The sequence below is a fragment of the Lepisosteus platostomus genome, assembly GCF_059453375.1.
Source record: "Lepisosteus platostomus isolate fLepPlt1 chromosome 5 unlocalized genomic scaffold, fLepPlt1.hap1 SUPER_5_unloc_3, whole genome shotgun sequence".
Taxonomy (NCBI): domain Eukaryota; kingdom Metazoa; phylum Chordata; class Actinopteri; order Semionotiformes; family Lepisosteidae; genus Lepisosteus; species Lepisosteus platostomus.
The window spans coordinates 140,454-156,488 of NW_028291473.1; the positions used below are offsets into that span (position 1 = coordinate 140,454).

Sequence of the window (16,035 nt, forward strand, 5' to 3'; positions counted from 1 at the left end):
TATCAACACCCCCAAACCAATCCATACCAGCTAACAAGACTCAGAATCGGTGCAACCCTCCAACCTGGACCAAGAGCAGGATGGGACAAGTACCTGCACCACACTACGCACCCCTCATCCAGACCAGCAGGACAGCCAGACAGCACCATCATGACACACATAATGAGATCACTCTCTGTCAGTATGTGTAACATTCTGGGCCTGGGCTCCTCTGTATTTTGGCTGAAGGGAGTTCAACAACATTATTAAACCGACTGACATCATAATCTGACAAGATACATTGTTTAGGGGAGACTAAACAATGTATCTTGTGTGAACGAGAGAAAAAGATCAGTGTAAATTCACTTCATTAGACTGACGGTGTGTATAGCAATGGATGGTTCCGATACATCGACCTCTGGGTTATGGGCCCAGCACGCTTCCGCTGCACCACTCTGCTGACAGCTGTCATGGTGTGATTCAACACAACTGCTCTATCTTTGCTTTCTAAAAGTGCGCCCGAGATGAAAAGTTTCAACGGCAAACACAGACGTCACTTTGAGCACTTGGTCTTTTATAGTACGAATCATCACACGCTGCTCTACATGGGCGTGTCTTCAAGATCGTTGAGAACCAAACCTTTTGCTTTCCGAGGCAACTGATTCTTTCCTTGTTAATTCACAAATCTTCAATGGGAATCAGTGAAACGAAAACCAAACACGTACACACTCGCGTCCTAGCCTGAAAGAAAAATGATGGAAGCACTTGAGGAATAACAAGAGTAGTCTGAACAGCTCCAGTCTAACAACTGCTCTACAAAGTGATCGCTACTTCCACACCCAGTTTATAACGCTGAAAATGATTCAGGAAGCACAGCAAAGTTCTAAAAGCAGTGGTTGAAAAGCGTCTAGATACATAAAATGACAATTTCTCAAAAGTAAAATCTTCAGCTTTTAAATATTGTCATCCATATATTTTCGTTTTTCTCTTTTTTACATAACACGCTTTCGAGAAATAGACTGTCTTGTAATGAAGGCTGCATTAGAAAATGTGTGTCTAAATTAAAATCGGGTTTATGACTTCTGCGTTTTTCAGCTTTCTTAGCGCTTGGGTCTCGATTCAGATATTGCAATGAAAGCAACAGGGGAGTAAGTTTTCCTTTTCTAAATCAAAGGTGATCTGCTCACAAGGAAGTATAAAAACGTCAGCGTTTACTTTTTGAAGACCGCAAATTGTCGAAACACTATTGCTTCATAAGCTAATAAGTAAGGTTTCTGAGCACGCATTGTATTACTAATGCTGTTATTAATAAAAAAAAGCTTAAATTCACATAATGGAATTTGGACGGCTCAAAGTAGTCTATTCTTTGTACAACTTTACTTGCCCGCTGAGTAGAGTTTAAAGCAACGGCAGCAGAAGTAGCAGTAATAGCAACAACGTGGTTTGAGTGTCACAATACACTCTGTGAAATTATTGCGGCTTCAGATCGTTTTGTTCTGTTGAAGCTGCCTACAGGCTCTGAATTGCTGACATTGGCTGTGATCTTTTTTCAGGTTTCATGTAATTCTTCACATATTTGAAATATTTAATTCGGGTTCGCCTAATACACGGTGCAAACCGTACCTGCAGCAGAATGCTGTGGCACATGAAGCCGTTTTGTTTATCGGTTGTAAGGATATAGGAGCGTACTACAAATCGAGCAAGCGAAAAGAAAATTAAACAGGAGTCACTTTTTGGATTGCTAATTCATTGTGCTCTGTTCGTCTAGGTTCAAATCCTATCCTTGTCATGGTTAAGGCCTGAGACGTGTGTGTTTTTTCTAAACGGTGTTTGCATTTGTTTCCTCTTTACTCCTGTAAACTCAGGATTTTTTTTTCCTTGGTGGCAACAATACGCTTCTGTAATACAGTAAATGGTAGACTCTGCTTTCAAATGAGCTGCACCAGGCATTCGGATACAGAAAAACACAGGGATTTAAAATTCAGGAATATGAATGGCCAATTGCTTACAGCTAGGGTTTTTACGTTTTCTTATTTAGCGATTTGTGTATCAATCTTTTAACAATTCATTAAAATGCTAACAATATGTAAAATCAAAACAACAGCACCGTTAAATGCCGGGGAGACAGGTAGTTTTTTTTTCATCAGATGCCAATCTCTAATGCTGTGTGTGAGAGCTTACGTACCTTTCCTTTTCTCACATTTTCTGACAACTATTCCAAAGGGGCACCCTGTCAGCTCCTAATACTTTTTAAAAGTCTGCCTGCATGTTTGATTATTGTCGTTTTATTTAGAAAAAGTTCAATATTGATCATAACTAAAGAAAATTAGGATCACGAAGAAAAAAAGGGCTGAAGATGCGAGTCGCTCTTGAATCAAAGCTGGGCGACACGGGCTTCTGTTCTGATATGATTGTACGAGAAGCAGGAGGAATCTCTTCTCTCCTATGGAGCATGAGCTGAATCAGGAGTGAGACATTTCGTATGCTCGTGCATATGTTAACACATTACCTACATCGTAAAACTAAATTAAAAACTAACATTAAGTTGTCAAAGACATTCATTTATATACAAACAAGAGACAGACATAGTAATGATTCTACATTAACTTGTCCTGCACTGATCAGACTAATTGAAATGTATGAAAGCCCGTTTCCGCCAGGGAGTTACAAAAAAACGCGCTATGGTATCGCAGAATTCCGACTAAGTAACTCAGAATTGCGACTTAGTAACTCACAACTCCGACTTTATATCTCACATTTGCAACTTCGAAATAGCCCATATTTCATTGTCTGTCCTTTTGTTATTGTAACGGATTCGGGTTCTAGCTAGCAAGGCCTGGGTTTGAGCCAATACAGTGAGGCACGAAGTAGGGTGGGAGCGGCGAGGGCACAAGCCCTAGAACCCGAATTCGTTACAATAACAAAAGGTCAGACAATGAAATATGGGCTTTTCGAAGTCGCAAATGTGAGAGATAAAGTCAAAATTCTGAGTTTTTATGTCGCAATTCTATGATTCTAAGTCACAATTCTGAGATACCATAGTGCGTTTTTTTTACTCCCTGGCGGAAACGGGCTTCCATAGGTTCTCAGTGCTGCGAAGCAAAAGCAATCTCTGGAAAATCAGACAAATTATTATCAGAACATGTCAAAAGCTGATCAGTATTTCTTTACTGGGAAGCAAAGAAATGCTTGTATTACACATTTTAATATGACATGCAATTACACATGAAAAATAGTAAAATTATTTTCATTGCGGTACGTGTTGATAGAACAGCCCCCTCGATAAAAGAAAGTGTGGACGGACTTATCGCATGTTCCGTACTCTGTCTGACAGCGAGTTTAACACACTTTCCACGGAAATTAGAAACTAATTGAACAATAAATTAATCTGAGCAAATTTTACACGTGTGGGTGATTTAATTCTGTCGAAATTGCGTGGAACTCCTCCGCTGAGGTCAGATACACACGGGAAAATGTTCAGGCGGCTTCACGGAGTCCCGCCTCAGACTGAAATCAGGTTCTAATTAGACGCTGAGAACAATCCGGATCTCTGTATGTAATTGATTGTGTTGATTGTGTGACCAGGTGTGCGGTAACAGGTCCTGCCAGTATAAAAACCTAGTCACCGCGTTCACACTTTATGCTTTCTTGCTTCAACACAGTTTATTGGTTTACTTATTTTACTCCTGTAGCAATTGAGCGGGACGTTAATTTGGCGATGCGCTCGTTTCTCTTTATGCTGTGCCTGTGCACAGGGGCCGGGCTCCCCGCACTGGTTTCCGCCGGGCCGGCTGGCTGGGACTCTCGGGAATTGGCGCTCCAGGCCGACCTCCCGGCTCCTGAAGACGCAGCCCAGTTGGAGGATTTGAACCTGGCAGATGCGCCCTCCGAAGACCTGTCTGCAAGCGAGAACGACTCGCAGTCCTTGGCTCCCGACTTTCGCCGCCTTCCCGTGTCCAGAGACGCGTACTCGCCCTACTTCGACAAGGAGAAGATGAAGCCCGAAGCCGGCAGCCGCCCCTTACCCGCCTACATCAAGAGCGTCCTGTTTCCTCCCCAGGGAGGGCGGCAGCCGGCTCGCCCGGCCATCGGGGGCACCCGAGGAGTGGCTGTGTGGTGTGACTCCAGCAGGATGTACGTGAGGGTCAGTCGGCTCCTGTTCGGCTTCAGCTGTCGGCCATCGGAGGTGACCTTGGGCAACTGCAGCGTCAGCCGAACCACACGCAGTTACTTCTACTTCATCTACGGGCTTCACGAGTGCGGCACCGAGCGATCGGTAAGCGGGTCTTCATCTACAGGCAGTGTATCGACGTGAGCTGTAGGGCCAGTGTCGGGGTTGCCTTTCCTGGGAATATCCCTTCCTCTGTGACCCTGCAGGTTGTCCAGGGCCGCCTGGTGTACTCCAACACTCTCCGCTATGCCCCGCCCTCCTCCAGTGCACCTGTGCATCGCTTCATTCCCTTCTCTGTGCCGGTCAAGTGCTCCTACAACAGGTAGGCAGGGCTCTGCTGCTGAGAAGCCACTAGGAAAGTGTCCAGATGCCCCTCATCCCCTCTGTTCTGCAGGTTCCACTACTCCTACAAGGTTGGCTATGTCCCCACGTGGGCCAGGAGAAGGACCTTCTTCAAGGACCTGAAGAACAAACACAGCTTTGTGCTGCTCACCACCAACTGTAAGCTCCTTGAGTGAGTGGCTCCTCCTGCCTGCAGGGGGTGCTGTGTGCAGGTGTAATGCTGCCTCTCTCTCTCCAGCCCGCTGGGTCCGGCTCTCTCCTAAGGATGAGTACTTCCTGGGTCAGCCCATGTACTTCCAGGCCACTGCCTACTTTGCCACAGCAGAGCAGAGGCTGTACATCCACTCGTGTTACGTAACGGAGAAACCAGACCAGCACTCCCAGCCCCGTTTCCCTGTGATCGACAACTTGGGGTACGGCCCCTTCTGGGAGGGGAGGTGGGCAGGAGCCCTGAGAGCCTGCAGGGGTTCATCCTTGTCCTTGTCCCCAGGTGCATGGTGGACAGCAAGGCAGATGGCTGCCTGTCCAGGTTTGTCCCCTCCAAGCAGAAGGATGTGCTCCGCTTCACAATTGATGCCTTCCTCTTCCAGAAGAAGCTGTCCAGGAAGGTACTGCTCTCAAAGGCTGCTCAGCCTTCTTGCTGTACTGATCCATGGTCTGCTTTCACATCCATGATCTAGATGTGAACCAGACTGTGGCAGCTGTAGTGCCTAGAGCTGCCAGCTTGCCTTCACTGATGGCAGAAGGTCTTTCTCTGTCCCTCTATTGGCCTTGATCCCTTAATGCTGTGACCTTCCCTCTTGCAGCATGAAGTGACTGAGCTGTACATGCACTGTGTCATGGCTGTGGCTCCTGCTAAAGCAACACCAGGGACCAAGTCCTGCACCTACAACAGGGAGGCTAAGAGGTACTTCTGCAAGGAGCCTGCTGAGGGTGCTCTGGGACATGCCAGGTTTAGGCCTCACCTGTCCTCCTCCTCTCCTCCAGGTGGGAGGAGCTGTATGGTGACCATGAGGTCTGTGCCTGCTGTGAGTCCAGGTGTGCTGGCAGTCGGGATGAAGGTGGGTCTGGTTCTCTATCCCTTGTGGATGCATCTCTGCCCAAGAGACAACCATGCTTGGACAACTGAGGAATGATCCCGTGCTGGACAAAGGGACTGTTTAGATGAGTAGACTGTGGGTCTCTGGGTATAGCGGATCCCTCACTCCTGGGTGCTGCTTGTCCACAGGTCCCAGGAGCCTGGTGACCAGTAGTCGGGTGGCTGTGGCACCAGTAGAAGCTCCTCTGGATGTGGGAGCTGACTGGACTGAGGATGAGGAAGGAGACCCTCAGACCTCCAGTGAAGATGCTGAGAGCACCAGTGAGGATGTGGAGGGAGCAGATGACTTTGGAGATGTTGGCCAGTGGACAGGTAGGGTCTGGCAGGAGGAGCTCCTGTAGGGGTGGTGTCCTGCAGTGTAGCTGGATTGTTCTCCTTCCTCCCCAGGTGCCTGAATGAAGGCTCCAGCCTGGCCCTTGTGACTCTCCTGCCTCCACTTGCCTTGTAATGGCAACATCTCAATAAAGCTGTGAAAGACCCTTCTGTCTGCCCTTGTTTCTTTATGGTTTATAGGTTTGAATGGGGTGGAGGAATTCAAGGGAAGTATTTGTGGGGGTTCCCCTTTCAAGAATGCTTCCCGTATTGTTGCCAATGAGGACTGAAAATGGCTGGAGTAATAAAGCATTGTACTGGGGGAAGATAGCCGCACTATTCCTTGGGCAGGTCATTGTGACTTTTTTACTGGGGGAGAGACAGAGGTGTTCAATATACTGGTAGTCCTCCTGTTTCCTAGAGGGGTAGTGCTTATGGAGTGTGAGTTGCTACTGTAGTGCCCAGTAAGAGTGAGATCTGATGTCCTATTCTAGGCTGCACAAACTTCCTAAAAGAAACACAAGGAAGGGATTGTCAACAGGGGCTTGGTGTAAAGTAGGCCTTCCCTTCCTTAGCAGAGGAACAATTCTGGTGCCCAAACATCAGTGAATAAAGGTACAGTTAGAATCTTGGAGGTCTTGTCTTATGGGTGTTGGTTTCACAGTATTGGACAGTCACGGGAAGTATTAGGATTGAGACTGGAGATCCCAGTACTTGACTGGGAAGACGGGTGTTCACAACCACCTCTACCAGCAGCACAGACTGTGTAGATTGAGACTGAACGCTTACTACACAAAGCCTCTCCACTGTTTCAGTGTCCCATGTCATGAATTTCAAGTGAATCCTAGTCTCCCGTTGTGCCTACCTATAATTTGCACAAATCTTGCTGGCCCACTAACACTGTTAATTTTTAGCCCTACTGCAATGCCCTATTAAAGTTTCAAGGATTTAGGATAAACTATTTTATATAATGGTTCCAAAGGTGGCTTCGCAAAGCACTTGAAATAATTACAATAAGAATACACAGGATAAAACAATTCCAATAGACAGAGGAGACCATGGATGGTGGTACTGTAGATTATGCCGGTTCAGGGACGCCAAATATGTAATAATAGTGGCTCTCTGAAGGCACCAGTTCTGTAGGGTTTGGGCATTTACTGAGACAATTATTAATTGTAGCAGTAAATCACAAAGTTGATTCTTTTGATGGCTTTAGAATCCAACCATGCGACATAACTCAAACAACGCGCACACACAGGTACTAATACACAAGGATACATTTATTAATACATAGAATATGCATATAAACCTAACAGATCTTATCGAGAGGGTTATCAGAATACAAAAGATATATATTCAATCAGTTACAAAGAGTTACACATCAAGAGGACATACGTTCAGTATATCATTCATTAAGACCGTTTCGTAAAGTGGACTTGGTTACAACTTCTACATTAGATACTCAAACAAGTACATAACTCTTAGGAATTAAATTGATATCAACTGGTTGGGATAACAATTGAATTCTCGAGCTGTAATGCATTGAAGTTGAATACTCATCCAATCTTTGGGGATTCAGATCTCCTGCGGGCACAAAGGAACAGTTGCAGGCTGTTGCTGTCCAATCCGCGCTCTCTGGCTCGGTGCCAGGCTGTGCTGTGCGGCTTGCGACGGTGCGCTGCTGATGCTCATTGTTGGCTTTAACTAGCAAAGTTTGTGCACAGGAGAAAAGATGACTGTGGGTCCCAGCAAGTCAGGAAGAGGACCGGTTCGTTCCTGATGAAGAGCTAGTTCTGAATAGTGATTCAGCTTTCCACAGTTCCGACCTGTTCACGAGGCCTGCTGCTGGTTACTCTCTGGCAACCTCCACTCTAGACTCTTCGAACAAAGGAAGGTTCTGGCACTCGGACACACTGGCCGTTCCATGGTTGTCCGGGCTGAGTCTCAGGATGGTCAGGAGGCGCGCTGCGAGAATGTCCTGCCCTTGGGAGCCTTCTGCTCCTGGGCCGTCCTGCCCTGGAATTCTCCTTTGAATTCCCTTTAGAACAGTCCACAGAATCCTCTCCAGAATCTTGCTGAATCTCAATCTGAATCTGAATCTCTGTGTTGCCTGTTTTTACCTGGAGGAACTTCAGCTCATTGATTGGCTGAAAGTTCCATGGGCATCAGAGTCCCACGTGGGTTACTCGGCCCTACCAGTCCCTGATTGGTTGATCAAGGTGAGATATGAGTCACTTACTCCTGACACTTAGTAATGCAGTCCAGATGTCCAACTGGCACTCCCTAGACAGATAGGCGCCAATGGGTGACCATTGATCATGATAGCCAGGCTTAGCTAAGTGCATCCCCTTTGGGAGCTGTCCTTGGACCTTAAATCACCTTGCATGAATGGTTTCTCTGTGGCTGCACCACAGAGATGAACAGAGAAATGAGGCCTAATTTGGGAAAGCTCAGAAACACTTAATTCTGCCTTATTATTAAGCCTCGCCGCTACATATCCCCCCTTTTTGAAGGTCACGAGGTCCTGAGGCGTTGTTGCCTTCAAAACAAAACAGAGTTAAGTGATGTCCCTTGTCATTAGAACACTAATCTTAAATGTCTACATTACTCCTCGAGAATTCATACCAGAACCAGCATTGGGAACAAACAGGATGAATAACATCTGGAGTATGTATAAACACGGTAGGAGACATTATCTCAGTCTAGGAATTACACATGAGGAAGTTCACTGTCAATATCTGATACCTCTGTAGTAGATATTTGGGGAGAAGTCACTTCCTTTCTTTTGACATGCTATCTTTGACTCATTCATGCTACCCAGAGTACATCTTGATGTGAGACTACATCATTCAGAGTACACTGAGAAAGGGACGCGTCACTTTAGGAAGGGGGCGCTGGAGAGAGGAACAAAGGGCGCGATGAAACAAAATGCCGAAACCCGGGATCGAACCAGGGACCTTTAGATCTTCAGTCTAACGCTCTCCCAACTGAACTATTTCGGCGGTGCGCAAAGCCTACAGCCACCTGCTCCAGCCTTCCTGTGTTGTGGCATGAGCGCACCAAGAGTAGCGGGAGAGTGTTGCAGGAACGTCACTCAGAAGGAAAGCCACCCAGCTGCGCCCTCTGAGCTCTGTCCAGCGCATCTTCCTCGCATGGACTCCTGCCTGCGACGGGCAGGAAACAATTAGCAAGAACAGAACGACACCCCATGGGTGTCTCATGACCGCACCTTAGGTTGTGACACGTGCAGGTGTGAGGGGTTGCCGGGCTACTTTGGAGCAGAGCTTGGGCGGAGGGGGGGCGGGAAAGCAGACAAAGAGGTGACATCTCAAGGTCTGCACGATCACAGCTCTCCGCCGCCCCAGGCTTCCGCTCGATAAGCTACTGGACACACCCGCCCCTCCTCACACAGACCGTGGAAAAGCCCCCGAGTGGGAGGGCTCGCTCTTCCTCCCAGGAGCTCTTGGACACGACGCCCAGACAGGGCGCGGGGAGCCGCCGCCTGCAAACACGGCTCCAGGCAGGACTCCACTCCGCAGGAGCCGCAGAGCAGAGGAGATGAGGGCAGCTTAGCTCCTGTGCAGAGACCTGAGCTGTTGTTGCTGTGGATGCTGTCTTTTCTGTTCTCGGGGTAGGACATCAGGAAGCACATTGAAGCGCTGCGACATGCACTGTACAGATCCCGCCACTACTGGGCCCGATTTCCCCGGATCGAAACCGGGCGGAAACAGGCCCGTTTCGTTTGTTGCCATGCACACTGTTTGGGGATTCGCCTAGCGCTGTGATCGAACAGACCCACTCACCTCTTAGTGTGGCGGGATCTGCACAGTGGATGTCGCAGCGCATCCTGCTTTCACTTCAATGCATGTCCTGATGTACCCTGGTCTCCCGCGTGACAGGTGGGGATACTTGCCACTATACTAACGAGGAAGACATCGCTCTCTGCTTAGTGTGCAAAACACTTACTTGCAGCATTGTGGGTGCTGTGGTTTAAATGATATTGGTTTGTGAACAGAATACCCCTATCCCAGTACATTGTGCCACATTAAATAAACACACGAGAAAAAGAGATTCAGAACGCAAAGCTGTGTCAGTGTTCTGTGTAAAAAATCGGTTTGAACATCATGGGAGCTGTTTTTAATAAGCTGCTGAGTAAAGAATATTTTAATCTTCCTGCTGTCAGTAGTATTGTGCATATAGTTGACTCTTACCTGAATGAAAACAGGACGTAAAGGAAGGGTTTCAGAATTCAGACAAAGCTTTATTCCCGTGCTTACAGTCTGAGTAATTGGAGACTGCGCTATTCTGTTGCCTATGGTCATATACGGGTTTTTCGCATGAAGCCGTATTGAACAGTATTTCTCGCGTTGTGAACTTGTGTATACAGCGGTCCCCCGGGTTCCAGTTAGTGCGTAATTACGCATCGATGAAAAACCGGAGGTTTAAAAAAAGATAATTAGCTCACTGATACTTTGATGTAGAGGCTGTGGAAATATCCACGTCGTGGTCTTTAAAATGCATTTGGTTTGAAGGCGTTCTGTGCTTCCGTTGCGAAGATATGGACAAAAGACTATTCGTGCTTGGTCCAAGAAATGTAATATAAACGAAAAAGTAAAGGCTGAGAAAGCATTCACAATGTATTTTATGCACAAAGCAAGTATTCTCGCGATTCTAAGAGGTTTCGTGTAAACGCTACAGGCGTGGCAAAATCGTTTTCGAACTTCAAGCTAACTTTACCCCGGTGTTTTACCCTGCTCCTTTCTACACTGAACTGGTCATTTGGACACCGTAAGACAAGAGAGACACATTTCTATGTAATCAGGAAACCAGGAATCCTAACCGTTAGCCCGTTAGTGCCACAGAAAAAAAAAAACGTTTCAGCAAGATAAAATTGCAGGATAAACACATTTTTTTTCTTTTTCGTAGCGCTTGTGTTTTGTTTGATTTAGCGAATTTTATACACTTTATTTCTGACACATGACTTAAAAGGCTGGTAGAGTATATTTAATGCAAGAGCGCTGAACAACAATTTTTATCTACCGTATTGTCATGTTTTTTAAAAAAGCAAGTTAAATGCATATATAGTAAATGTTTTTTTTTTCATATAATAGTGTTTATGGTCTGATAAACGTAATTCATTATTTAACGGACATTTGGTATAATTAAAAAAAAATACTCATTCACGAATGTAAACATTTTTTACAATAACGTGTTCTATTGTGATCTTGCGCCCCATGCAGCAATATCACCAGACAGTTTAATGGTCTGTCGTCCTTTTACAGTTCTGGGTTTTATTCTGTCTCCAGATGCACCAGATGTATTTTTAAAATACGTAAATAACAATTCTGGTGCAGCGAGGCATTCTGATTAATTCAGATTCACTCTTCACGTGTGTTATAGATATCATATAATGTTTTTGTATCCACGCAAAACCTCGCATGAAGTTGATAAACTTTGCCTGTAACATATTTAACAAGGTACAGTGCCAAACTATTAAAATACATCAGAAAAGAACCCGAACTCATCTAATTTATGTATTTGAAACGAACGGATGGGAGACTTTAATATGGCTTTCTGGAAATTCACTTTTAGGAGTTTTCGGAAGTCTGGACCCAGATATACAGTGAGGGAGGAGTGCTTTGACTTCCTGCTTTCAGCTCGTGCATTGTTTCTACTTGTGACCACCAACAGAGAGAGCTTTACCGGTTCACAGAAACGTCCCAGGAGGTTTCTGGGTTAAGATGGAAGAATAAATTTAATAAATGGAGATGTTATTGCCGCTGGGGAGTATGAAGGCGGTTTAGCGAGGCGGTGGCGTGTCGAGGGAAGAGACGCGCATTCCTCACGGGCAGCGCAGAGCAATGAGTCACACCTGCTGCGCGCTGAGTCCTGTCCTATATAACCGCTGAGCCCGGACACCCACAGCCTCTCCAGCCAGTAATGGAGTTTTTTTTTTTTAAATAATACTTCAGAAGGTGCAGAAACGGACTCTTTTGCTCAGTTGAGGCTATAGGAATCTGTGTTTCTTTTCAGGCTGTCAGGAATAGCGCTTATTATATTTTTTTTTTCTCAGACTAAACAGTATCATTGGGCTGAATTTCAGTTAAACGCCTAGTTTAGGAAGATCAAGAATGAGTTAGGGAAGACAGAGGTGGAGACTAATGGAAGTTATGAAAGCCATTAATGGGTTGTCTCTGCTTGAGCTTGATTTACACCTTCATAGTGCAAAGTCTAGGGGTTAATTGCAACAAACTGAAAGTGAAGTACTAACAGGCGTTCAACCCGTGTTTAGTACGCAGCTGTGGTCTGAAGTTGTGCTCCACCTTAAGTCCAATTGCAACGAACGTTGCTGCTGTGCTTAGTCCAGCACCGTACTAAACCTGTTCTCAATTGCAACGAACACAGAGTAATAGTTGTTGCCCTCTAGAAGTGACTAAACTAGTGAATTATTTTAAACCACCTCTTAATATGGCTTGAGCAACTTAGTACCATACTTGGTGTAACGATGAATTGCATTAGAAGGCTCCAGAATATAGTGGAAATAATAGTTACCATGTACTGAATTTATGCATCTGCTTGAAAACATTGTAATTCTTAATTAAAATTGCTTAACACTCATACCACATTTATTCATAATGAAGCTGATTAATATGTGTATTTACAAAAGTGACATTTACTAATTATGTTGAATGTTAATCATTACTAGTAGCTGTGAAGTTTAAGGTGCTAGGGAGTGAAGAGAACAGAACTTAAACTATTATTTATATAAATGTAGCGTGAGCCTTTAATGTGTTCTATAAAATCGAGGAGTCAACTGGATAGATTTGTTAAATATTTTAGTGATGGGTCTCCGTATTTGTGGTTATCGGAGGAAAGCAGGGATGAGGAGGAAATAGGTGGCACCCAAGCATGTTAAAGGAAAAAACTCAGCATCTTAAGTGATTTATGATGGTTTACAGTCCCTTTTCTGTCCTGTGGCTGTGATCCAATGACTGTGTTGAAACAGCCAGGGTTGTGCTAGCTCTTGATGGACTGGTATGCAAACCAAATGACAGACAAGCAAAGCAATGTTTTACAATTCTGAAAGCTCGTTCAATGTGGCTTCTTGTGTTTTTATGACTCCTGTTATAGTGCTGGTCTTGTAATGTTGTTGGATTGTGCGCAGGTGTCAGAAGATACCGTCATAAAGGATAGGCACGACTTGGCGAAACAACATGCCAGCAAGCACTTCCCCACTTCGAAAGATGTTGGAACTGATTAAAGAGCTTAATCTGAACTGACACAGGAGAGGGAGAGAAAATCAAAGTTCTGAAAAGTAAGCACAAGGCACACCCTGCTAAAGAAATGTATTGCCTTTAAAAAAATGCTTAGAAGGTCAGAGGAACAATTGTTGTTGTTTTTTTTTGCTCAAGTATTTTTATAAGTTTAATTTCCAGTTCTGTTAAAAATAAAACTTAACTTTACTGATTATTAGTTGGTGCCTTTTGTAACGATTTAGCTGTAATGATGTCTGCTTATTCATCTGGAGTGTTAAACAAAATTAATTCTGCAATAATACAGTAGTGTTTAATTTCAAATGCACAGCTGCTGTTCTCATTTGTTTCATGACTAATTATAATTGGTTATCTCATTAATAACTATGTAGCCTCATCAGGTGAATTGTCGACTACAGTAAATGCAATTCTTAAATTAAAAACTAACTGATTTGTCAGGAAATTTAGTTTGAATATAAATGAGAAACAGAAAAGTAATTGTATATTAATGTGGCCTACATATTATTCTAATAATCAGAAGTGTTCTGATGTACAGTCCTCTCCAGTTCGGGCTAATTAGTACAACAATGCCGAGCCCTTGGAACCGGATTAAGCACAAGTTGAGCTGAGCTCCAACTTTGTTCCACATGTTTTTTGCTGCAATTGAACTCAGAGCGGGAGATGATCTCCAGAATGTACCATACTAACTTAGTACGCGGCTGTGTTTTAACTCGGGAAGTCCATTGCGTTTGACCCTATGGGTTTATATACATGGGTTTCTCTGCATACACTACCATAAGGGAGGAATGGTGAGTTAGAGGGAGGGCACCAGTTTGGTTTATCAAGAATTCACCAAACTGAGTAGAACTACAGATCCAACCATTCAAAATGTGCAAGGTATGCTGCAGTAAATCGCAGTGCTCGTTCCGCAAAGAACTGCAGGATACCGCATGATGTATCGAAGTAGGGTGGAATATCTTGTAAAACCATTAGGTGGAGCTATGAAAGCTCTCATGTGCAGCATTTGGGCTGTTGCCAGAAAACACTTGGTTTTGAATCCCTGTCAATGCTGAGGGACAATCCTTTGTCTGTTACAGAATTTAACAGTCTAAATGGCATATACAATTTAATAAGTTTAAGCTTTGTATTACATTGTTAAACATTAAACTGATTAAACAGTACACTGAAGTGTTATAGAGGACACAAATTGTGTATTTCCTCTTACATTAAAAAAAACATTCATTTTAATGTGATATGAAAGATTAATAATGAATAACATTGGATAGGCTGTAAGCTCAAAATATTACTGTAGTCCACTTTCTTTCTAAACATCTGCATCAATTTGTCTCATTCACCCATGATTACTTAAACATTCTGCCTGCCCTTTTCAGCTATAGCTTTGTTTGAACCCAGCTCCTGGCATGAGTTTTCCTTTAACAAAAACATTTCTTTGAAAAACTAAAATAGTAAATTATATTGATTTGTTGCTATTTCTAAATATCACAACATGTTCAAAGTTAAGTGATTTATTAATAACAACTAATAATTTCAAACTGCTTCTATTCTAAAATTGTATTTTGTTTGGGGTGATTTGTCACTGTTTTCACAATCTTGAATTTATTAAACATCTGAGATATGGTGTTCTATACCTCTGTTTACTTTTTGAAACTCCATCGATATTTCCTGTTTTCACACAGATAAGAATAAACTGCACGTGCAAATCTTTTCACAAGTGTAAAGATGTTCTGTGCTCAATAGCTCTTTAACACAGTGCACATTATGTCATATCTTTAAACATCAGTTGAAGCATTCTGAAGTCTGACAATCGTAAAAAGTTACCAAATAGTATTGGTGAAACTGTTACCTGTCCTGGATAAAGCGATTAGAAAATAGTTGAATTTACACTCGTAAGAAACTTTCTGATTTTAATGGGATATGGAAGATATTAATAATAAATGATTGGATGGTCTAAATGGAAGATGTATAGAGGAGACATGTTGAGTCTTTTCTTTTCAGCTTGAAATTAACTTTTGCCTACTATGTATATTCCATTGCAGCCATTTTAATGCAACGCAGCTCCATACTTCTCACAAAGTCTAGGCTAGGTGTTACACCCCACTGTGTTTATGTAGATTAGACAGTTCTACTTGGGGAGGGGAAGGAACTTTCAGTTTTCTGGTGTCATTGTTGGCCTTTAACATAAGGCAACCAACAATCAAATGTCCTGTTTTTTCTTAAGTTGAACAAAGATGTGCCACGTGCATACAGTGTCATGTTGTATACTTTTAATGCTACTACAGTACAGCTTGTGGGAAATACATTTGTCCTGTATCAAAGTTTAACTTACCCTACACCCTACATTACAAACTGAGTGAATTCAACAGAATCGACGGTTAAAAGCAACATGTCAAAATGTTCCCAAGATAACAAAAAGTGAACGAGTTGAGGATTCGATAATAGAGTAATCATAACAATAACTCCCGAGTTGTTTAATGCAATCCAAACGAAAGAAGGACACTTAAATAAACATGAAAATACTATTTTTTCATTGACGAAAAGTAATGTCGCACTCTCTCTTGTTTAATCTGATTGTTTTATTGCTGCACAGACTAAAACCAGAGAGAAATAGCACCTCTTTCTTTGAAACATTTTGTTTATCCTATCATGTATCGGTTTCCAATCATACAAAGTAAGTTCTGAGAATCTCCAATTCAACATACCTATGTTTTCCTGGAGAATGCAAAGCCCTTTTGCCTCTGGACCAGTCCAAATTTATGGATGTGGTTCACCCCCAGTCCCAAAATTGCGAAACAGAAGAGTGGCGTAGCGGTCGGCTCTGGCTGTCCCCTCTGTGCCGACACACTGCACATTCAATCCCT

At 43.7% G+C, this 16,035-nt stretch overlaps 1 protein-coding gene, 1 long non-coding RNA gene and 1 other non-coding gene across 3 annotated transcripts; 2 read left to right on the forward strand and 1 right to left on the reverse strand.

Annotated features, from left to right (window-relative positions):
- Positions 1–3,643: 3,643 nt before the first annotated feature.
- LOC148638152 (zona pellucida sperm-binding protein 3-like) lies at positions 3,644–5,621 on the forward strand. Its single transcript, XM_088623394.1, has 7 exons — positions 3,644–4,255; positions 4,357–4,472; positions 4,545–4,651; positions 4,731–4,905; positions 4,983–5,100; positions 5,299–5,399; positions 5,480–5,621. Exons 1-7 carry the CDS (start codon positions 3,698–3,700, stop codon positions 5,619–5,621), a joined length of 1,317 nt encoding a protein of 438 aa, XP_088479520.1. The 5' UTR covers positions 3,644–3,697.
- Positions 5,622–5,724: 103 nt separating this feature from the next.
- LOC148638153 (uncharacterized) lies at positions 5,725–6,070 on the forward strand. The gene is made up of 2 exons (XR_015931107.1): positions 5,725–5,903; positions 5,979–6,070. It is a non-coding gene; the product is annotated as an uncharacterized LOC148638153 (long non-coding RNA).
- A 2,762-nt stretch (positions 6,071–8,832) lies between these two features.
- On the reverse strand, positions 8,833–8,905 carry trnaf-gaa (transfer RNA phenylalanine (anticodon GAA)). The gene has a single exon. It is a non-coding gene; the product is annotated as a tRNA-Phe (tRNA).
- Positions 8,906–16,035: the final 7,130 nt, after the last annotated feature.

Excerpts from the sequence above, each read along its gene's own strand:
- LOC148638152 (XM_088623394.1), top strand. The coding sequence starts at position 3,698 with ATGCGCTCGTTTCTCTTTATGCTGTGCCTGTGCACAGGGGCCGGGCTC. Across the intron at positions 4,906-4,982 it reads CCTGTGATCGACAACTTGGG|GTGCATGGTGGACAGCAAGG; the intron begins GTACGGCCCCTT and ends CCTTGTCCCCAG. Across the intron at positions 5,101-5,298 it reads AGAAGAAGCTGTCCAGGAAG|CATGAAGTGACTGAGCTGTA; the intron begins GTACTGCTCTCA and ends TCCCTCTTGCAG.